The sequence below is a fragment of the Phaseolus vulgaris genome, chromosome 1, assembly GCF_051622355.1.
Source record: "Phaseolus vulgaris cultivar YP4 chromosome 1, ASM5162235v1, whole genome shotgun sequence".
NCBI classification, from domain to species: domain Eukaryota; kingdom Viridiplantae; phylum Streptophyta; class Magnoliopsida; order Fabales; family Fabaceae; genus Phaseolus; species Phaseolus vulgaris.
In genome coordinates, this window is record NC_143498.1 from 6,221,587 (window position 1) to 6,245,854 (window position 24,268).

Genomic DNA, 24,268 nt, shown 5'->3' on the forward strand with positions numbered 1-24,268 from the left:
ATGAGTAAATAATTATTCTAATATTTTAACTTATTCTAAACTTTATTAAAGCTCGTTAATTACTAATTATTTCTTTATAAAGTATATAGGAAATCTAGGAGGATATAGAAGTAATTTCAGGTTTTCTGAAATGTTGGTGATGGTATAAGCATTCTGCAGTGAACTTGGTTCGGAAAGAGGAAGTAACGAAGCACTACCATTACAATGGAGCCGGAAGTGAGTATCGAAGGATCGGCGATGATTCAGGTGGCGGTGGTTCCAATCGGAACGGTGCCGTCGAACCTGCTGCGGGACTACTACTCCATGCTGATACCGCTGCACACGATCCCGCTCTCTGCCATCAGCTCCTTCTACACCGAGCACCAGAAGTCCCCCTTCGCCGTCCAGCCCTGGGACTCCGGCTCCCTCCGCTTCAAGTTCGTCCTCGGCGGCGCGCCGCCCAGCCCCTGGGAGGACTTTCAGTCGAACCGCAAAACCCTCGCCGTCGTCGGTGTCGTCCACTGTCCTTCCTCCCCCGATCTCGACACCGCCGTCGACGTTTTTTCCAATGCCTGCAAGTCCTTCCCTTCTTCCCTCGTCGATCGCTGTTTCGCCTTCTGCCCAAACGATTCGCAGGTCGTGCTTCGTTTCTTGTTCAATTTCTTATTTTTGTGGCGATTTAGTGAAGAAATGGGTAAAATACGAAATATTAATGTAATATTATTTTGGTTTAATTTCCTAGCGAGGGAATGGATCAGAAGAAACGAACTGTCTTAGAGGATTTTATAACTTTAATTTCCTTTGTTTTGGCATTTCGATAAACTAGATGAAACAATGTTGTAGTTTTTCTTTCTTAATTTTTACTGTTTTTGGTGATATAGTGAAGAAATAGATCGAAACAGAACTGTTATGTTTTTTTTTCTTTTTACTTTAATCTCCTCCCATGTGTCGGCACTTTAGTGAAGAAATGGATCGAAGAAGATAAAGAATTTCAGGAGGTTTTATTTCCTCTGTTTTTTGCAATTTAATGAAGAAATAGACCAAAGAAAAAGTTCTGTAGTTTATACTTTCTCTTAATTTCCTCTTTTTATTTTTTGTAATTCAGTGAAGGAATGGATCTAAAAGAAGTAGTCTTATAGTTTTATTTCTCTATTTTTTGACATTTTTTATTGAAGGAATGGACTGAAAAATGGTTCTGTAGGTTTTTTCTGTTTCATTTTCTCTGGTTTTAGCAATTTGGTCAATAAATGGATTGAAAAGAAACAATCTTTTGTTATATGTTTTCCTTAATTTCTCTGTTTTTTGCTATTTAGTGAAGAAATGGATCAAAATGGAATGGTCTAATAGTTTTTTTTATCTTTGGTTTTGTAGCTTGAGGATGGAAGTAAGAAAGGGGGAAATTTGAGGTTGTTTCCTCCTGCAGATCGTCCTACATTGGAGTTCCACTTGAACACAATGATGCAAGAGATTGCTGCGTCACTGCTTATGGAGTTTGAGAAATGGGTGCTTCAGGCAGAATCTTCCGGAACCATTCTCAAGACGCCTTTAGATTCTCAAGCTAGTCTCAGCTCAGAGGAGGTGTTCATGTTTAGGTGTCCTGATTTTATTTTATTTTTTTCATTTTTAGTGGCTTTATGTGAAAACTATTTGCATTTGTTTTATATTTATTTTTTCTTCTGTGGTTGAGTTCGGTTAGGTTCATACTTGAGAGTGTGTTCTTGGAATCCAGGTTATCAAGGCCAAAAAGAGAAGGCTTGGGCGTGCTCAGAAGACCATTGGTGATTACTGTTTGCTAGCAGGCTCCCCTGTCGATGCCAATGCTCATTATTCTACTGCATTGGAACTTTCCAGGTTAACTGGTGATTACTTCTGGTATGCTGGAGCAATGGAGGGTAGTGTCTGTGCCTTGTTGGTATTTTCTCTTCTTCTTTTCATTATTGTTTTATTTAATATTTAACATTATGGCCTCTATGGTCATGATGTGTTGTGTATTTTATGGGAACTGAGTGTAGCACTGAGAAGGTACATGTACTCCATAGACTTTGTTCGCATTGGTTTGTTGATTGTACATTAAATGGCATTGGTTTGAAAATTGAAACTTCTTTTTGTGATTAGTTTTTAATTTGAAAACTAATTGAAGATCACTTTGGCAATTGTATATTATTGATCTACCTACTTGAGTTAACTACTTACTAGTGCTTTATTTCTCATGTAGTTGCACACAATGTTAGAAGAACAGAAGTATTCATTTTGTAACTATCTAAGTAGTTATAAATTATCAATTAGTGAGAAGGCCATGGTTCCAAAGTAAAAGCTCTAATGACTAAAATCTCTTTGTCCTCATTAGCACTCAAATTAAATAAGATATTTATCTTAGTCCTTGAAACAAAAGGATGAGATTGCTGAAGACAATCATATGAATCTTTCGGACATTTGTTTTCTCTGGATTATGGATATATAAATTGTTAGGGTCTGAGGTTAAAGGTCAAAATTAGTTGAACTTGGAAATGTTGTACGTTAGATATAATTTGGTTATTGCTTTATTATTTAGACAGTTGCAGTTCTCATGAATCTAAAGGTAAACTTGGGTGCTGCTGTTGTTTCTGGAGCTACTATAGCATGACATGTATAGTACCTATGACCGTCTTCACTTAAAATATAAATAAGTATTTAATAGGTCTATAAAATGAGGTAATGACAGTGCAAGGGAAAAAACATCTCTATATTTTTTAATTATTTTATTTTATGGTACCAGATTGACCGTATGGGCCAAAAAGATTCAGCACTGGAAGAAGAAGTTAGATATCGTTATAATATTGTGATCATGAATTACAAGAAGTCACAAGATAATGTTCAGCGGTAAAATGCTCTGCTTTGAGCTTTCATTAACTGATCTCTTTGTGCCCATTCCATATTTGTGCTTTCTCTAATTATATTAATCTTTTGTATTTATACCTCTCGCAGATTATTCCAATTACTACTGGTTGTCAATCTTAATTGTTTTTAATCTTTTTATGCAGAGTTTCTCCCCTAACTTTTGAACTTGAAGCTACTTTGAAATTAGCAAGGTTTCTTTGCAGGTACATTTTTTTCCGAGCTATTACTATTTGATAAATGTGATGTGTTTTGAATATTAAGTACATCTAAGAGTATTCTTAAATAAAGATTATGCACCATGTCCATTCCGACATGAATTTTGTTTTTCACTTCTTTGGCTTTTAGAAGTTAGATCAACATATCAGCTTATGCTTCACAAATTAAATTTGCAAAGCAATGAGTCTGATTAACCAAAACAGTTGACAATTATAATCTTTGCCATTGTATTCACAAATTTTAAAGAAATTTGAGGTGCAGTATTTCATAAAGAAATATTCTTGTTTTCCATCATTTTGTCAAATTTTATCTAAATTCTCTCAATCAACAGGAGAGAGCTGGCCAAGGAGGTGGTAGAGTTGTTGACCACAGCTGCAGATGGTGCTAAATCTTTAATTGATGCAAGTGATAGACTCATATTATATATTGAAATAGCTCGTCTGTATGGAAGTCTTGGATACCATAGAAAAGCTGCATTTTTCTCAAGGCAGGTTGCACAGTTATATCTGCAGCAAGAAAATAGATTGGCTGCCATTAGTGCTATGCAAGTTTTGGCAATGACCACCAAAGCTTATCATGTTCAAAGTAGATCATCTCTCTCTGATCATTCTTTGCACCGTGTGAGTTACCAAGCCTAACCAATCAGAACACCAAGTTTTGGTTGACAATTGGTATACCTGAAATATATATGCATGCTATATAATTAATTTATGCATTGGGCAGATAGTTATCATTGGTTTGACATATTTGCATTGAAACTGGACATTATTAGTTTGGTATGGGTGTTGCCTTACTGCTTGGATCTGATTTTGGTTTTCTTTGCTTATATTTGGAAAAACCCAAGTCCATGTTGTCTAGAAATAGTATCAAAATACATTTATAAGTGATGTCAGTCCTCATCTTACAAGCTAGTTTTGTAAGATTGAGTTGGATTTAAATCACTTTGTATTAGGAAAAACCCAAGCCTCACATCTAGTAGATATAGTATCAAAATACAGTATATAAATGGTAGTAATCCTCATCTTATAATCTAGTTTTGTAAAGTTGAATTAAGCCTAAACCATTCTGTAAGAGCTTAAAATGTTGCCAACTCTTTTCTCTGGTTGGTTTGACTAACCGTACCCGTAGTCTAGGTAGGTTTTTACTGCTCATAAATATTTTCTGGAAAACTGAGTTATTGCTCTGATGGTGGTTAGGAATGAAAAAAAAAAAAATAGAAGTCATGATAATAATGGAAAAGCATTTTGAGCATTGATTTTTTTCTTTAAGTAAAACTAAATATGATACAGTTTTTAAGCTTTATTGTCTCCTTGAGACCAATGTTTAATCTATCTCATTAGTTGTCAAAGTAAATATGGTGCTTTGAGTTGTTGAATTTATATTTAGAAGAGTAAAGGTCCAACATCACAATGGAAACACATCTCTAACATCTCTTTGACATATACAAAGATGTTATAATGTTTAGTCTTAAAACAAAAGAGTTGAAAGGAATATCTGATTTGGAATTAGTAATGTCTAATGTAGCTAGTTAGTCAACTATATGGCATTAGCGTTTTTTTATTTCAATCTCTGTGCTTCCAATTAACTTGTGCAGCCTGAGTTTGCGTATTTGCATCTTGTATTTAAATTTTTTAGTGGACAGCTCAAATTATCCTAAGTTTTCACTTTAGTATAAAAAACTTGGACTAAAGTCTGAGCTCAAGCAAATTTGATAGTTGAAATGACTTTTATCATTAACAAGCTCGTGCATTTATAAAATTAAAACTTAAGTTGTTGCTTCGTTGCAGAATGGAATTGTATCAAATAATGCTGATAGTGGGAAAACAAACCACCAATCAGCAGTCTCACTATTTGAGTCTCAATGGAGTACCCTCCAGATGGTTGTATTAAGAGAAATTCTACTTTCTGCTGTCCGTGCTGGTGATCCTCTTACTGCATGGAGTGCAGCAGCACGACTCCTTAGATCCTACTATCCTCTAATAACACCTGCTGGGCAAAATGGCCTTGCTAATGCACTTTCAAATTCAGCTGACAGGCTGCCACTAGGGACTCGTTGTGCTGATCCTGCTTTACCCTTTGTGAGGTAATTACTTCCTTAAAGATTTCTTTCACCACAAGTCGTATCATGTTTAACTCATACAACAGACAATCACCACTGAGTTATTTAGCATTAGATTTGCCTAAACCACAACTCATATCATGACTAAATTATAGTGTTGTAATCCTTTTAATGCCAGCTCATTTGTACTATGCAAAATGAAGCTAGAGTTAAGGATGACTGATATTTTTCAGAAAGTTGGCTTATAACTACCTTTTTCTGAATATTCCCTATCAAAACTTTAACTTCATTCCATTTTACTGTATTTTGACTTATCCAACATATGGTGTTGAATATTCCCATATCAATGTTTTTATATTTTTTTTGTTTATGTTGTTATATTGAATAGGTATTTTTGAGAGCTAACGACAATGATTGAAGTGTTTTTTTTGAATGAAATAACTAAATTGTTTGTGATAGCATTAGAAAAAAGTATATCACAATAACTGGGTTTTCAGAATCTTGAGATATTTATTTTTCCTGTGGGAAAAATCCTTATAATTTTTTTTCCTTTGGGATCATTATTAAGTTTTTCAAATGCTAATTTCTTGAATCACACAAATTTGGAGAACTAACAAAATAGCAACATGATTATTCATTGCTTCCAGGCTGCATTCCTTTCCTCTCCACCCAACACAAATTGACATAATAAAGCGCAGTTCTGCTAGAGAAGACTGGTGGGCCGGTGCTGCTCCTTCTGGCCCTTTCATTTATACACCATTCAGTAAAGGAGAGTCTAATAATATCAAGAAGCATGAGCTTATTTGGATTGTTGGAGAACCTGTTGAGGTCTTGGTGGAATTGGCAAACCCATGTGGCTTTGATTTAAGGGTTGATAGCATCTATCTATCCGTGCATTCTGGAAATTTTGATGCTTTCCCCGTAAGTGTAAGCCTTCTACCAAATTCTTCAAAAGTGATCACCTTATCTGGCATTCCAACATCAGTGGGACCAGTTTCTATTCCTGGGTGTATTGTTCACTGTTTTGGTGTTATTACTGAACATCTGTTTAAAGAGGTTGACAATCTGCTTCTTGGGGCCTCACAAGGGCTGGTCCTTTCTGACCCTTTTCGATGCTGTGGATCTCCTAAGTTGAAAAATGTGTCTGTTCCCAATATATCTGTTGTACCACCACTTCCATTATTGGTATCTCATGTTGTTGGAGGTGATGGAGCCATCATATTATATGAAGGTGAAATTCGGGATGTGTGGATTCGCCTGGCTAATGCAGGTACTGTTCCAATTGAACAGGCCCATATTTCATTGTCCGGGAAAAATCAAGATTCTGTAATTTCATATTCTTCTGAAACTTTGAAATCTTGCCTCCCTCTGAGACCTGGAGCAGAAGTTACATTCCCTGTGACCTTGAGGGCCTGGCAGGTTGGCTTGGTGGATGCAGATGCTGGTGCTGGGAAAACTGTCTCAGGGAACTATATGAGGCATTCCAAAGATGGAATCAGCCCATCGCTGTTGTTCCACTACGCTGGTATTGTGTTCAGTTACAATCAGTAGTATTTCTTGCTTTCTTCTGGATTAACTTATCTGTTCAATCTGCAGTCTTTACACTGGAACACATTAAGATCAAACCTTTTTTCTTTCTATTCTGATATTTAATTAAATTTGCCCCCCTTTTTTTATACCATTAGGTTCACTTGCATGCTATTCTGTAATTAGCAATAGCTCCCATCTCATGGCATATTAAGTCTTGTGCAGAACATGCTTTTTAATGATTTTCTTGGTGTTATTTTCTCATTTCGTAGCTTCATGTGCTGCTAGGACCGTTGTTATCTTGTGTGAAGTCCTTTATGTATGCAACCAGTGATGTTTCAACATCTATTTCAGGTCCAATGAAAACCTCTGAAGATACTCCAACAAATGGATCTACTGTGCCCCCTGGCAGACGGCTTGTTGTTCCACTGCAGATTTGTGTTTTGCAGGGCTTGTCCTTTGTGAAGGCTCAGCTTCTTTCAATGGAGTTTCCTGCTCATGTTGGTGAAAGTCTTCCAAAGTTGGATGTAAATAATAAGTCTACTGGTGAACATGTTGACTCAGAGACAAAAATGGACAGATTGGTTAAAATAGATCCTTTCAGAGGAAGTTGGGGGCTGCGATTCCTTGAACTTGAGTTATCTAATCCAACTGACGTTGTGTTTGAAATCAATGTCTCTGTCAAACTGGAGAAATCAAGCAATGAGAACAACCATTTTACTGATCAGGGTGCTACAGAATATGTCTATCCTAAAACAAGAATTGATAGAGATTGCTCAGCAAGGGTTCTAGTGCCTCTTGAGCATTTTAAATTACCTGTCCTTGACGATTCCTTTTTTATAAAGGATACCCAGTTAGATGGGAATGGTGGAGGAAGAAATGCATCCTTCTCAGAGAAGAACACCAAAGCTGAACTAAATGCTTGCATCAAGAACCTCATATCTAGGATTAAGGTTCGATGGCATTCAGGACGAAATAGCTCTGGAGAGTTAAATATCAAAGAAGCTATCCAGGCTGCTCTCCAAACATCAGTCATGGATGTTTTACTTCCAGATCCATTGACGTTTGGCTTCAGGCTTGTTAGAGATGATTCGGAATCAAAAAAAACTGAACCTGATAAAGAATCTGAATCTGCTGTTTCCAAAGGTTCAGTGATTGCACATGAAATGACACCAATGGAAGTTCTGGTTCGTAATAATACTAAAGATATGCTCAAAATGAGTCTTAATATTACATGCAGAGATGTAGCCGGGGAAAATTGTGTAGATGGTACCAAAGCGACTGTTCTATGGACAGGTAATTCCTTTTATTTTTATAAACGAGTTTATTATGTTTTTAGTCCTTAAACTTTTTTTAAAATTCTACTTTTAGTCCCTGAACAAAAAAGTTTCTGTTCGTTGTCCATGAACTTTTCTTCCGTTAACATTTTAGTTCCTGTCGGCAGTAGATGTCACGTTATCACTTAACACAGACTAAACGTAAAGAAAAAATTCAGGACTAAAACTAGAATTTGATAATATTTTAGGGACTAAATACGTATTAAACCTTTTTTAAGTTCATGATTGGCTTTTCTAATTAGCATGCATTATTGGTCTCGTTGAATTTGCTTGCCTTAATCGCTCTTTTTCAGGTGTTCTGAGTGACATTGCTATGGAAATTCCACCACTTCAACAAATTAAACACTCGTTCTGCTTACATTTTCTTGTCCCTGGAGAGTATACACTACTTGCTGCAGCAGTGATTGATGATGCAAATGACATTCTTCGTGCTCGTGCGAAGACCACCTCGGCTGCTGAACCAATTTTCTGTCGTGGACCACCGTATCACGTTCGTGTCCTTGGAACTGCATGAAAATTATCCATAAATCAAATTTGAAACTTTGCAGATATCATTCACAGTTTATACTCTCAGTATGAGGTTTTCCCTTGGTTATTTAAAATGATGCTCGAGTTGCACAAGGTCATGCATGTGGGATTCTTCTGCTTGAAATTTCTTTGATATGAACTTTCCAAATTAAGAATTCATGGGAAGACATGGGATTTTTTCTGTATATCGAGTGGAATGTATTATGATAAGATAGAGGGTTTGGGAATTTTGTTTATTTTTGCAAACACTGATACTTTGTTCTATTTTCTTAGACATCTTTTTGTTGTTGTACGTATTCCTAACACAGCTTTGGTAGATGATTTACTTGATTATTTTACACACAATAAGAGGCCCTCATTGTTAACAAATTCTTCTTCTTTAATACTTCATAAATACTTTATTTTTACAAACATAAAACGTGTTAAAATATTATTTAACAAATAAGACTAGGAAGATGTTATAGAAAGATTTACCATTACATGCTTATATTTCGTGTATTAATTGTATGTTATACATATGATTTTATTAATTGATGTCTTATCAAATAATTTTTTATTGATTTTCATTTTATTATTGTTGTTTTTTTATTTTAAATAAGAAATATTAAATTGACACATAGAATTCATTATATTATATTTCTTGTTGGTTTGTCTTAACATGTATCGTCTTTGTTACTAATTCCATCCCGATCGGCGACTGTAGATTTTAATTTTCTATTTCTGTACTTGAAATAAAATTACATTTTATTTTTTATATTTAACGGGCATAATTTTTTTCCTATTCTCATTTATTAAAGGATTTTTTATAAAATAGTTATAACAAAAAAGTTGATATCCAAAGATTCAAATATACATTTTTCTTTATTCAGTGTGAAAAAAAAATTATAATTAGATAAATATAAAATTAAAGTAATAATTGCATAAAGGGTGAAATAATCAATGTTGCTACTACTATCACATGTTCTCACTGTGGAATAAATGACCATATCGAGTCTGTTTGTTATTGAAAACAAGGTTTTTCTTTTGAAAATATGAACAATAGAAATATTGCTAATAGAAAAATATGTTTTCTTGTGGCAAAAGTGGACACTTCATTGATGTCTACTACAAGAGACATGGTTACCCACTCGGGCACAAGTTCTTCAATGGTAAAAATATCTTTATTAATAATCTTGATACTAAACAAGACATAAAAGTTGATTCTGTGTAGAATCTGGGAATATCAAGATGTTTGCCTATCCCAATAGCAGTAAAAATGCTTCTGCAGTTAACTAGGTTGAATCAATAAATTTTTGCAACACTCATCAAGGTAAGTATATTACCTATCTCAATTCTCTTGAAAGAGAAACTTTAATCAATTGCATTATTGATTTAGCAGGCACAATTCACATATCTTCCTCCCTCCTAAATTTTGTTTCTTATAAATAAATATAACCTATAGTTGTTATTTTGCCTAATGGATCCAAGGTGATGGCCACTCATGTTCGGATTGTCAGATTCAATGATAATTTCTTGATTAGAGATGTCTTATATGTTCTAGATTTTGCATACGATTTAATTTCCATTTTCAAGTCGGTTTTTGCTTTTAATTATGAAATCATATTTGCTTCAAATTTTTGTGTTATTGAAAATAAAAAAGAGAGAAATTGGTTTAGCTGACTGTAATGTTGACCTTTATATGCTAAAACTCAATATGGGAAAGTTAATTCTATTGTTCCCTATTGTAATATTGTAGATAATAATATTTGGCATGTCAAATTTGTTCATCCTTCAGAGGTTAGTTATGATGAAACAAAAATATTCTATAGACAAATTTTTTTAAGTGTGATATTTCTCATATTGTAAAACAAAAGAAATTGTCTTTTCTTCATAGTGCTTTTCATGCTAGCCAATAGTTTGATTTGATATATACTGGTTCTTGTTCAAAATCCTCTTCAAATGGTTATATATATGTTCTTAATATAGTTGTTGATCATACTTAATATATTTAACTTTATCTCATGAAAAATAAGGTCTAAACACACGATCATTTAGTCAACTTCATGACACTTAATTTTGCAAAGTTGTATCATAAGGTCAGATAATTGACCAAAATTTGATATGAAAAATTATTTAATGCTAAAGGAATTACACATCAAACTTGTTGCATTGAGACACCTGAACAAAATGGGATGGTAACAGAAAGTATCAACACATTTTAAATATTACACATGCCTTTTATTTTTCTGTCTAACATTTCTATGCAATTATGGAATTATGCAGTTATGGAATTATATAGTGAAATATGTTGTCTATATGATAAATTGCATCTCCACTCCTTTTTTTTTAAAATATCCTTTTGAAAAATTACGTAATAAATTGTTCGTGTTATATATCTACAGTTACTACTAATAGGAAAAAGCTTGACCCTCATGCTAAAGTTGGGATATTTATGGTTTCAAACCAAACATCAAAAGTTATGTTGTTTATGATCTTTAGTCTCATAACATTAATGTTTCTAAGAATGTTATATTTTATGGAAATCATTTTCCCTATACACATTCATTTGAGGAAAACGAAAACATTTTCTAGATTCCCTTAACTATTTTTATGACCAGGCTAGATTCACCAATGACTTTCCTGAAGAAAAAAATAGTAACATTCAAATTCCTAATGCTAATGAAGTTCCTACTGAAATTGGGGCTGAAAATGAGAATATTGAACACACTACTAGTTTTGTTAATGATCATTCTGCTTTGAAGATCCACTAAGATAAGAGTCATTCTTGCATATCTTCATGATTTTCAAACTACTCTTGCTTCTTGTGATTCTAACAAAGTTAAATTTTCGATTCAATCTTTTGTCTCTCTTATTACACTATCACCTTCTTTTATACAAGTTATTCTTTCAATGATGACAATTCTAAACCAGAGAGTTGTGGGACTGTCTCACAACAAGAAGAATGAAAGAAGAACTTGTAGCTTTAGAAAGAAACAACACTCTAAGAATAAAGTTGCAATTAGCTACAAGTCGGTATATAAGATCAAATATAATGTTGATGGTACCATAGAAATGTACAAAGTTTGTCTTGTAGCTAAAGTTTATACTTTATTAGAAGGTCTGGATTTATTATTACTTTTTCTAATGTAGCAAAATTAACTACAATACTGTCTTGAGTACTATACATAATTGACATCTTAAATAATTGAATGTTGATAATGTTTTTTATATAAAGATTTGCATGAGAAAATATACATGAAACTCCCCAAAGTTTGAAATATAATAAGGAAAACCTAATTTGTCATTTACACTAATCATTTTTTGGCCTTAAACAAGCTAATAGACAATGTTATGCCAAACTTTCTTACTTTCTTCTCTCACACAAGTTCAAACAAGCTTCAACTGATCATTCTCTATTTATGAAATTTTCCAATTGAAAGATAAGCTTTGCTAGGTTATGTTGATGATGCCATTTTAACAGAAAATGTTATTTCTGACATTAACAACATTACTTCTTTACTTGATCAAGCTTTTAAAATAAAAATTTAGGTGATTTAACATACTTTCTTGGTTTTGAGGTGACAATGAATAACAAACATATACATTGAGTTAGAGAAAATACAATTTTACCCTTCTCAATGAGTCAGGAATGCTTGTTTCTACACCTATTTTTACTCCCATGAATTTCTCCAACCGCATCAAATCTAGCATAAGAGAACCACTCAATAATCCAACCTCTTTCAGAAGACTAATTGGTATACTCATTTATCTCACCAACACTTGGCCAAAATCGCACACGTTCTTGATCACTTGAGTCAGTTTATTTCTTCTCCTACTACCCATTGTCATCTGTGCATTCTTCGTTATCTTAAACAAGCTTAGGGGTAGGAAATATTTCATATTACTGACAGTAAGATACAATTCAAAGCTTTAAGTGACTTCGACTGGGTTGAATGACCTAATTCTCAACAATTTGTCAATGGTTACATTGTTTATCTTGGTCATTCTCCCATATCTTAGAAATTAAAGAAGCAGCCAACTGTTTCCAAAAGTTCTTCAGAAGCTGAGTTTATGGCATTAGTTGCCACCACCTGGGAAGTTCAATAACTTTTTTATACTTATGTTAGACTTCAAAATCCAACACACACCATCACTTTTGTATTGTAATAACCAATCTGTTATTCAAATAACTTCAAATCAAGTCTTCCATGAAAAAAACAAAGTATATACAAATTGATTGTCATATAGTATAGTAATAGAGAAAGTTCATGAAGGTCTCATAAAACTTACCCATATGTTCCGTCTTCAACAAGTAGACGTCATGACCAAAGTTATTCTTCCTGCTGCATAATCTTCTTTTCAAATTAGAGATGATCAATAATAAACTTGAATGGACTTTCAAAATTTAGAAGAAAACTAAAAAAAATTATTTTGTGCACAATTCGCTTAGGTGCTACTTTTAGTAATCCCTCCAAAAAATTTCTCTCAAATAAATCTACCAATTCAATATTATTTCTGCCTCAAATTTTCAAATGCATCAGATTTTCAACCTCGATCGGAATTTACCCTAAACAAATTCAAACGAAGCAATGATCACCAATTTCTTAAAAAAGAATGATTCCCTGAAATGAATGAAAAAAGTAATCACAAATTACAAGGATGATGAGAAGTTGATAAGCAAGTTTCTTAAAACCCATGAAACAATTATATTTAACAATCAAGGTCTTGTATACAAGGGGAAGTAGTAGTATCCACCCATCTTTGCCCACAACATGAGAACCTTCACAATTCACCAAATACATTTTCCGTTTTCATTCCAAAGTTAGTTAATTCGTTAATCCCCGCGTCACCCACCCAATTAATCAATCAGTTAATTAATCACCCAATTAATTAATCAATAAAACAAGTAAACAATTAAATTATTATTATTATTATTCGCCAGAATATTCCACCGGCGGCGAGGGCGGCAACCGGGAGCTGAAGTTTCTGAAGGGAATCTCTTCGGGGCTTTCGTTCTCGAAGTTGAGGGCGTAGCTGGAAGGGTCGTAGCTAAAGTCCGCCGACTGTGACTGACGGTGATGGAGGAACTTGCGACTCATGCGGGACTTTAGACTCCGCCCCCTGACACGTGTATGAGGGTCATTCCCGAACTCGGTGCTCGGGGGTGACCTTAGTTTGAACCAGGACGAGGATGACGTGGAACCTGCCGGAGAAATTGGCGTCCTAGGTATGCGTAACTTGCTGTAAAACCCTTCTCCATGTTCCATGGAATCGTTCTGCGCAGTTCCCGAGAAACAGCATAGGGAAGATTTGAACTTCTCCCTCAGAGATTGTTGTCGGTTAATACCACTTTGCATTGTTGCTTTGTTATCAAAAACAATAGCAACAAAATTCAAATTATGGTGAAGAAACACAATACAAGATAGTTTTTTAAGAAAAGATAATTTTTTTATGGTTTTTGCTTTGGATGGGAAAGAGGGTTGTGGGGTTTTGATTTTTGAGATTATTGGGTATATATTTTGGGAATTGTTTGAGTTGGGAAACTCCGAAGAATCCGTGGGATGAACGTGAGTGCGATTTTTCTGTTGAAACTTTGTTGTTTTCTTTTGGGTTTTTCTTTTTCTTTTTTGACTATATTCAGTAAATGGGAGCTCATTTCTAACCCACAATTTTCACCTTTTTGTTGTAAATGTGTAAAAATAAAAGATGGGGTGTTTGAGTTTCTGTTGAAACCTTAAGCTGGTGAAAGATTTGGTTATCTTTGGTTTTTTTATTGTTAAATCTAAGCAGCTCTTTGTGTTTTCGTTTTTTTCACCTTCTCACCAACTCTGTCATAGTATCCTATGTTTTGCTGTATCCCTATAATTTTACCTTTCATTTTTGTAACAGTCTAATTCTACAATTTTTCTAATGGTTCTCTCTCTCACACACATAAATAACTTCTTCTATGTAAATATTGCCCCTTTTCTCATCAAACTTTTCTCTCTTTTTCCTCCTTTTTTTCAAACAAAAAAAAAAAGCATGAAAAAAAGTTCATTCTCTCGTGTTGGTGATATTTTGAGAAACAATAAAGAGAGTAAGAAAGAGTAACATATTTAAGAAAGAAAAAGACAAAGGAAAATAAATTAGAAATTTAAAAAAAAAAGTAAAGTGCACTAGAATTAAGGATAAATTTCTTACGTTTATTTTTAGTTGCATAATATAAATAAATAAAATAATTTAAATTTATTTTTACTAACATTATACATAATCTTATTGATTAACTTACCAAAATCTCTTGGATGTGATTCATTAATGATTTTAGATTAAATAATTTCACTGAGTTATTTATGGTTTATTTGGATGGTTTTTTCAATAAAAAACCTTTATAAATGAATATATAAAAAATCAAATTATAGATTAAAATTAATTTGTGCATAAGATAATTTATAGATTATTTTATATAATTTTTTAAAAATTTTACCTTTAATTTGCACATAAATTAGTTTATATTTTTAATCTTGTATAGTATACTTTTTTTTATTTTATTTTGTAGGTTCTATCCCATGGTATGATTTGTATCCTATATGAGAAAAGCTTTTCATATAATATAGTTTCTTATTTTATTTTGTAGCTTTAAGTAAACAGAATTTTACTCTCCCGCTGAGTAAGTATCGATGTGTGTGTATTAATCATGCATTAACAGTACAATAATTCTATATTATTATATAATCGCAAACTAACAAATAATTTTTAAATGACATTTGTGATAATTATAGTAAAAATTATACTAAGAATGATTTGTGGAAGGTTATGTGATTCAGAAATTTGCATGTGATAGTTTCAAATTACGTTCCTAAGATCGTTTTTTGGCTGTGAAATATGAAATGATGTTGTTAGATAGAGTGCCACCAATGAAGTTCGTTTTCTGTATGGTAATTAAAAATGAAAGAGAAAATGGAAGAGACAAAGGTTTCTAACGTCCAAATCAGTGTGCATTTTGCGGAAAAATAAGTCACATCGTGGATGCATGTTACAAAAACACACCTAAACCAAATATTGGTTCATTTGCAGTCAACACAATGATTTTTTTATGTTATTGAAGAGGTAACAATGTTAAATGTCCATATGTGTGTAACAAAAAGTTATATGGGAATTTAACTGTAATTTTAAATTTAATGTGTACTAAAAATAAAAAAAATTGAGCATCATATAAAAAAATTCTCAAAATTCAAAATTTTGGATATGTTTTATTATTATTGAGACTTGTACCTGAATTTGGTTTGTCATATACCGATTGGTCCGACCCGTCAGGTAACCTAAAGTTAAGATCATCATGATTTTTGGAACTATTATTATAAATCCTACATAATTAGGTTAGTGTAATAACATTAATTTAGATAAAAATATATTATGGGAATCAATCTTATAAATGCACAATTAACGTGATCTTAATAGATAATTAACGTGATTTTAATATGCACAATATCTCGACCTCTTTGAATGCACTGATTTACTTGCACAATATCCCATTTTATATTATATAAATTCTCTGATTATATTACATAATACTCCGATTTATATACATTATATGATATTGAGAGATTTTATTAGAAAATACCATGATATGACACATTAAAACTTGAAACCAGTGTCAAAGATCCAAGCCCATGGAGGCTTATAAATAGATAATCACTCACGGGGAGTAATCTCAACTCGAATTTTGGCACTATATTATATACACAGAATTTGATGTTCTTACTGACTTGAGCTTCAAAGTATTTTCTACAGGTGGAAAGTCCCTCCTCATTCCTTGGAAGCTGAATCACTAGAGCTTAAAGGAAGATCACTCGAAGCCCACCCGAATTCCAACCGATCTCATTTTGACGAGAACAACACTCAAATAAATTATCATCTAAACCTTTTATATAATTTAGTGAGATGAAGCATAAGATATAATAGGTTAGGTGAACATCAAAGAGTATTTTGAAACCTCATATCTCTAGATACTATTAAATAAGAATTAGAGATATAAAAAAAATAATATGTGTAAACTAATTACAAAGTGTGTATATATACACAAATAATTTCTTAGTAAAAAAAACTCAAAATAGTTATATATTAAAAGTTATACTTTATAGTATATTTATCTAATTGTGATTTATTTTATGTGAGTTTTTTATATTAATTTAAGGATATTTGAAATGAAGGTTAAATAAAGTATGATACTTCATTACAAGAAATTTTTTTGAAGCATCAGTCGAAAGTGTGAGTACTTCTACATCCATCAATTTTGCTGCTTAATCCATATGAAATGTGAAGTTAAGTGGTTGGAATGTGAAGGTGAAAAGGTAGAACACTAAAAGTGGTGAATACGTTTGTATAATACTGAGAATCTATCTATTTTTTGGATGTTATTTTTGTAAACTCCAATTGCTCCTTCTTATAACCTATTAAAAGAAAATTGCATACATGTATAGTGGGATAAAATCCATCATTAGCCATGAAACAAAGCTATCAAAATCAAAGTAGTTGTTGATTTTTCAGGAGAAGTAGTAACATTGAGAGAATACAAATCCATAAGTCAATCTTTTCACATGCATCTTCTAAAAAACTTGATCATGAAGAATTCCTTCACTCAATCTAATCAACATCTTAATTCTACAATATCTAGTTACTCTAGTTTTCATGGATTTGTTAGAGTGATGTTGCTTAAGTTGTGAATAATAAGATATTATGATATTTGTTAAGATAGAAATTATATTAATATACTCACATTCGGTATAGAGAGTTATGATGATATTTATTGAATAAAATTTCTCTCTTTCTTTTTATTCTTTTGTTTTTTTTATTTTTACCCTTTGTCTTTTTTATTTCCTAGTATGATGTGAAAGCCAAAATATTAAAAAAATTCAAATATATATTATTTACCATATTCAATGAAGTTATCAATCATGGTCATTGTATGAGTTTGGATCATACAATTCGTAATTATAATGATTAACTTTTTGTATTGCACAATTTGAAAAGAATGTTCTACCAGAAAAATTTTAAATTGTACAATCTACAATTGTAATTTGAACTTCTAAATTATGAAATTTGATTATTTTTAGAATACCCAATTCAAAAAGATACTTATAAACTTTTTATTCTATAATTTTGAATACATTTTCGGATGGTATAATTCATAATTTTTTTCAAAAACGGAAATTCATTTCATAACAAATAGTTTAAAAATATATTTTAGATTGCTTAATTAATCCAAAAGTTATAATTATATTTTTAGATTTTACATTCAATATATATTTTTGAATTGTGTATAGTAGATTTCTAAATTATAATCCCAAATTAAATTTTAGAGTGTGGAATACATAATACATTTTTAAATAAAAAATGCATTTATGATTATACAATTTAAAAATATATTATATGATAAATTTCAACTTTTCTCATATTTCATAATACTGAAAAAAAAATCATGGGATTACATAGAGAATGAGTCCACAAAAATTTGGATATTCAAGGGTACATTAGAATTCAATCCATATAAAAAAAATTACACCAACTTGAATTATATTATTTTAAAATAGTCTATTTGCCTATTTGCACATACTTTTACTAATGGCAAGGTAAAGCACAAAAATTGAAATTAAAAGTAGTTTTTTTAAATTCAAAATATATTTATTTAATTTACTAGTTCTTAATATTTTGATTAGAAGTGTTTGTTAAATTGATCGGAGTAATCGATCAATCAAACTCCATCTGATCAAAATAGATTGACTTAAGTTTTTCATTGTAATTGGAACTTAATTTAATCTCATTAATCTCTTAAAGCTAGATAATAAGTTTTGTGCGATGAATATGAGAGTCAACTTAACAAAAATTATTATCATTATTATTATATATCTATTATTCAATTTATTTCATTATTCTTTGAAGTAAATGTAAGTATTTATGAAATATTAAACTATTTAATTCTTCAAATATTAAATAACAGTTTAAAAAAAATTAAAATTCTAAAAAATTTATTTTAAAATTAGTAGTTTTATCATAATTTAAAACTTGGGCAACAAATTAGTAAAGATCATAGTTTTAATATGTTGGACAAAAGAAATTTAAAGAATCACAATTTAACTCTCTTTTTATATTATTTTTTAAACTATTTCAATTTCATAAGTTGCTTTGCAACTTTTAAAGCCATATATCTTTAATATATTCTAATACAACACTATTATTCTCTTTTTTATTTATAAATTTTATTTAAATATAAAAATATCCGTATCAGAAAAAACTTGTTAATTATGATTGCATAAATATGTTTAATCTTTCTTTGGAGTGTACGTGGGAATATTTGTAAGTCAACGCAGCTCCTTCTTGAAATATAAGGATAACAATAATAATCATACTAAATTATATTTCAAAGAAAAAGTCACTTATTTTTGCCGTTACGCTACCGTAACTTTTTTTTTCTCTTCTATTGAAGTAAAAATAAAAATAAGTAGGAGAAAAAAGTAAAAAAAATAAATAAATTATAAAATATATACATTTGTCCGAGAAGAAAATAATGTGAAAATGAAAAGAATTTTGATATTTTAAAAATTTATTAAAATTAAATAATTATATAATTACAAAGTTTCTCATTTAGTTAGTATTGAGAAAGATTGAGAGAATGATAATTTTGAAAAATATCAATTTTTTTACATTTTTCACTCTTCTATTTTTATATATGAGTTTAAAATAAAATATGTGGAATCCAATGAAAAATAACATATTTCTTTATTATAGAATATGAGAAATTTTTTTGCGACTTCTTTTTCAACATAAATCACTTTTGATTTTATATTTTTTCTTTAAATCAATGGAGCTTAAATAAATGATGTTAATGTGAAATGTTGAGAAGGAAGATGTGAGCAATGAAGATGATTTGGCGTTGAAGCAGCAACTAGACCTTTACGTGGAGAAGGTTGCACTGGAGAGCATGAGTCAAGAAATTCAAACTTCCACGACCCTTGTGATTTCCGTTACTAAGTAATTACACTATCTAAATTTATAAAAATTAAAAATATAAAAAATTAAATAAACAAACAAAAAAGAAAGACATGTTAAGAAACACAATTTTTTTTTTAAAAAAAATAGTGCTAACAAGCACAAGTTCAAAAAAAATAAATAAAAAAATTATAAAACATTAGATGTACTTCATGCAAGATTAAATGTCATTCTCCATTTTAAGTAACATCCCGATAATTCACATCTATACTGGATGGGACTCAAACCCAAGTCCTTCCAGTGCCCAGGGGAAGAATTACCAAACAAGTTCTTTGATCATATTATCATTTTTATTATACTTATTATTATTAACATAATTTATACATATTAATATAATTATTATTATGAATAATAAAATAAATTATATTCATATTATTAATATTATTCATATTATTAATATTTATTAATATTATTCATATAATTAATATTATTACTAATATTATTATTATAATTAAAATTATTATAAATATTATCATTAATATTATTATTGTAATTAAAATTATTTTAAATATTATTATAAATACTAGCGGGAACACAGGCGCTATCCGCATTTCTTATTTTTTCATTTATATATATTTATGTTTAATATTAAAATTTGAATAAATAATATTATAATTTGCACATTTATCTTAACTAGGGATGGCAAAGCGGGGCGGGCCGTGCGGGCCGGCCCGCGGCCCGCAGGTAAAAAACGCGGGGCGGGATGATCTTTTCAACCCGCTAACCCGCATTAGCCCGCAACCCGCGCGGGCCAGTAGCGGGGCGGGGCGGGCTGGCTTGCAAACCCGCAAGAAAAAAATATTGGCACTTAGTAGCAACAGGGCAACCTAACTGGGTCATGCCAATTAAATTGATTTCAAACACGATAAAGGAGCAAGACACCAGTTAGAGAAGGAGAAGTAAACAGAGGGTATTTTAGAAGTTACCCATGACCAAGCCTTCAATTGAGCCAAAAGTTATCTTATTTTTATTGTATTATTTTTATGAAAAATTAATTAATTAATTGTCATTGTTTTAATATATGCAGGGGAAGATTATAATTATGAAAAAATGGATGAAGGTTCTACTAAGGTGGCATCCAATGTTATTGAAATGGAAGAATGTCAATAATGTTTATGTTTAATGTTTTTGAATTAATGTTTATGTTTAATGTTTTGGAATTAGGTATTTTTAATGTTTTGGAAGTGAAAAAATAGTGATATTTGATATTTATCTTAATGTTTTGATGTTTGACTATATTTGAAAAGGAAGGAAAAAAAATTAGGTTTAATAATAACAAATATATAGGTTTAATTTGACAATTTTTTAATAACAAAATGTAAAAAAATAAATATTTAATTTAAAAAAAAAACGCGGGCTGGCCCGCATTTGCGGGCCAGCTCTTATGCGGGGCGGGCCAACCCGTCCCGCATTTTTGCGGGCCAAGTGCGGGGCGGGCCAATGCGGGGCGGGCTGGCCCGCTTTGCCATCCCTAATCTTAACAATATAAATTTATAGTATATTATAAATAAAAAATGACATTATCATTATTATGTAAAATTATTATACTTTGTGTGAATTGGCTTAACCAATGTGAGTAATTGATCATCATTCTAAGTGTTTTATTCTTTACAAATTTTATTTCCTAAGAATGTCACACACATTAACCACTTTTGCAATTCAAAACTGTTCATCTTCTCCAGTATTTTCACTAATATTTTTCTTTCTCTCAAATTTGAAGAGACATTCTTCTTTCTATACAAGAGTTTGAAAAGTAACCACTTTTTCAATTCAAAACAGTCTTCAACCTCTATTTCAATTTAAAATTGTTCCTCCACATATATTACAATGTCCATAATATAATCAAATATTTATATAAGGATAAAATAGGGAAAAAATTAAGAGTTGTTAAAGAGGAGAATCCCTTGATTCTTAATGAGTAAAGAAATTGAAGTTATTAATTTATAAAATAAACTAAACATCTCTATTGGAAAAAATAAAATTAAATGTATACATTAAAGAAATAGGAAAAGCAAAATAAGATAAATAAAAGAGATGAAATATGAAGAAAATTAACAATACACATTTCAGAATCTAAAAATTAGAGTTTTTGAAGCATTGAGGAGATGGAATACATGGTGAAGTGGCTGTGATGAAATGTGAAGAGGAACATTTTAGAATTTCAAAATTAGAATTTTGAGGAGGCGGGAGACATAGTGGCAACCAAGGAAGACTGTGTGCGCTTGCATTTAGATGTTGGAAGGGTCAACAATGAAGGTGTTTGCTCACGCTGAGCATCAAAGCTTGGAACTTCTCGATTTCTTCTTCTTTATCCCCTTCTTCCTCTTGTGCTTGAGAAATATGAAAGAAAACGCACCAAAATTGAATTTGTTGAAGGAATACCAAAATTGAATTTGCGCGCACTTGGGACTCTGTAGAAAGAATATCAAATAGCATTAGACAATAGTTTTTAAGATATTTCTATATTCTTCATCTCTCATAGTTTTCTTATATATAATTTTTTTTGCCTAAAAAAAGTAACCGTGCATAAACTCACATTTCACCCCTCTCCCTCCACTCTTCCTTATCAATCTCTCCACTCTCCTGCCCATTAAGTGAAGTGAAAACAAATAAAATAAAATTTTAAAATTAAAAAACGCTTATTTAATAAAGAAGAATATTAGTTTTAAAACAGAAAAGTAACCAATTTCTCCACTCACCTGCCCATGAGAACAAATAAAATAAAATTTTAAAATTAAAAAACGTTTATTTAATAAAGAAGAATATTAGTTTAAAAGATAAAAGTAACCCATTTCTCCACTTAAGTGAGAACAAAAATAAAAATAGATTAATGTACCAATCTCTCCACTTTTCTCAGTTAAGTAGTGAGAACAAATAAAATTAAATTAAAAAAATTAAAAAACTGTTTTATTAACTTTTAAAATTATAAAATGTCCAAATAACCAAAATAAATTGATAAAACAAAATATTAAGTAAGGATAAAATAGAAAAACAATTTAGAGTATGTTTCTTTTTTCAGTATTTTTTATTTTTCAAAAACAATTTCTCTTAATAACATTAAAATGATAAGTTAAAGAGTATACAGGTAAAGAGTAGGTTAATAAAATAGTGGAGAGCGGTAATTAAAAGTTACATATGGTAAAGAGAATGAATGAATTTTCAAAATTTAAAATTCAAAATTGCTATTTGAATTCAAAACCGTTGCGTTTTTGACATGAAATGGATATCTCCATACCCTTTAGACTTATTTTTTTTTTTAATGAAATAATGAAATATGGCAAAATATATACCTAAAACAGGTTCGCGTAAAAACGTACGTATTGGTTCGCGGAATCATACGCGTAAAATACCAAAAGGAATTATTCAGGTTCAAGCTAGTTTCAACAATACTATTGTAACTATTACAGATGTACGAGGTCGGGTGATTTCTTGGTCCTCCGCTGGTACTTGTGGATTCAAGGGTACACGAAGGGGAACACCTTTTGCCGCTCAAACTGCAGCAGGAAATGCTATTCGAACAGTATCGGATCAAGGTATGCAACGAGCAGAAATCATGATCAAAGGGCCTGGTCTCGGAAGAGATGCAACATTAAGGGCTATTCGTAGAAGTGGTATACTCTTAAATTTTATACGAGATGTAACTCCTATGCCACATAATGGATGTAGGTCTCCTAAAAAAGACGTGTATAAAACTAAAAATAAACATGAAAAATATTTCAAGAGAAATAAACAAGTCAAGAGTTTGATCAAAATAATAGATTACTATGGTTCAAGAGAAATTAAGAGTCTCTACTCGGACACTACAATGGAGATGTGTTGAATCAAGAATAGACAGTAAGCGTCTTTATTATGGACGCTTTATTCTGTCCCCACTTATGAAAGGTCAAGCCGATACAATAGGCATTGCAATCCGAAGAATTTTACTCGGAGAAATAGAGGGAACATGTATATTCTACCATAATAGGTATTGAAGAATCAGTCCATGAAATTTTAATGAATTTGAAAGAAATTGTATTGAAAAGTAATATGTATGGAATACAAGACGCATCGATTTCTTTCAAAGGTCCTGGATATATAACCGCTCAAGACATCATTTTACCACCCTCGGTGGAAATCGTTATAATAGACCACATATAGCCAACGTAACAAAATAATTAAATAGAATTTGAGTTTAATATTTTTTTATAATTTTTAATATTTTATTCAGGGTAAAAATATATGTATTTGGTAATAGTTAAAATTTATTTAAAACTACAAACTCAACCGAACAAATAATTAAATAGAAAATCGGTTTCTTAAATCAATTTTAATAAAAAATAAGTATCAGTTTAAATCAGAAAAGTAACGTACCAAATCTCCACTCTCCTGCGTGGTCCACAAAATATTACAAATATCTTTAATTTTATTTAATAGACAAGATCTTTTAAACAGAAAAGTAACTAATCAATCTCTCCACTCTCTCCCCTCTCTCTCCATTCTCTCCACTCTCCAATTAAAATTAAAAAAATTATTTTATTAATTTTTGAAATTATAAAACGTCCTAATAACCAAAATAAATTAATACAATAAATTATTAAGTAAGGATAAAATGGAAAAAAAATTAAGAGCAGTTAATAGGAGAATAAGAAATGACACAATGACCATAGTACAATAATAAAATTAAATATTATAAATATTATTATAAATATTATTAATATTATTATGAATATTATTAATATTAATATTATTATGAATATTATTA

General features: G+C 31.0%; 1 protein-coding gene across 4 annotated transcripts; it reads left to right on the plus strand.

The window, feature by feature from the left end:
• Window positions 1-61: 61 nt before the first annotated feature.
• Window positions 62-8,892, plus strand: TRS120 (transport protein TRS120). 4 transcript variants are annotated; one of them, XM_068615404.1, is made up of 10 exons: window positions 62-615; window positions 1,351-1,557; window positions 1,709-1,891; window positions 2,735-2,838; window positions 3,000-3,059; window positions 3,404-3,692; window positions 4,860-5,155; window positions 5,779-6,656; window positions 7,013-7,954; window positions 8,289-8,892. In XM_068615404.1, exons 1-10 carry the CDS (start codon window positions 205-207, stop codon window positions 8,507-8,509), a joined length of 3,591 nt encoding a protein of 1,196 aa, XP_068471505.1. In that variant the 5' UTR covers window positions 62-204; the 3' UTR covers window positions 8,510-8,892. The 4 variants fall into 4 exon arrangements, with proteins under 4 accessions (XP_068471505.1, XP_068471506.1, XP_090155148.1 ...); XM_068615405.1 differs by having other exon boundaries at window positions 105-615; window positions 1,351-1,571; XM_090299022.1 differs by having other exon boundaries at window positions 172-615; window positions 3,404-3,743.
• The last annotated feature ends 15,376 nt before the right edge of the window (window positions 8,893-24,268 follow it).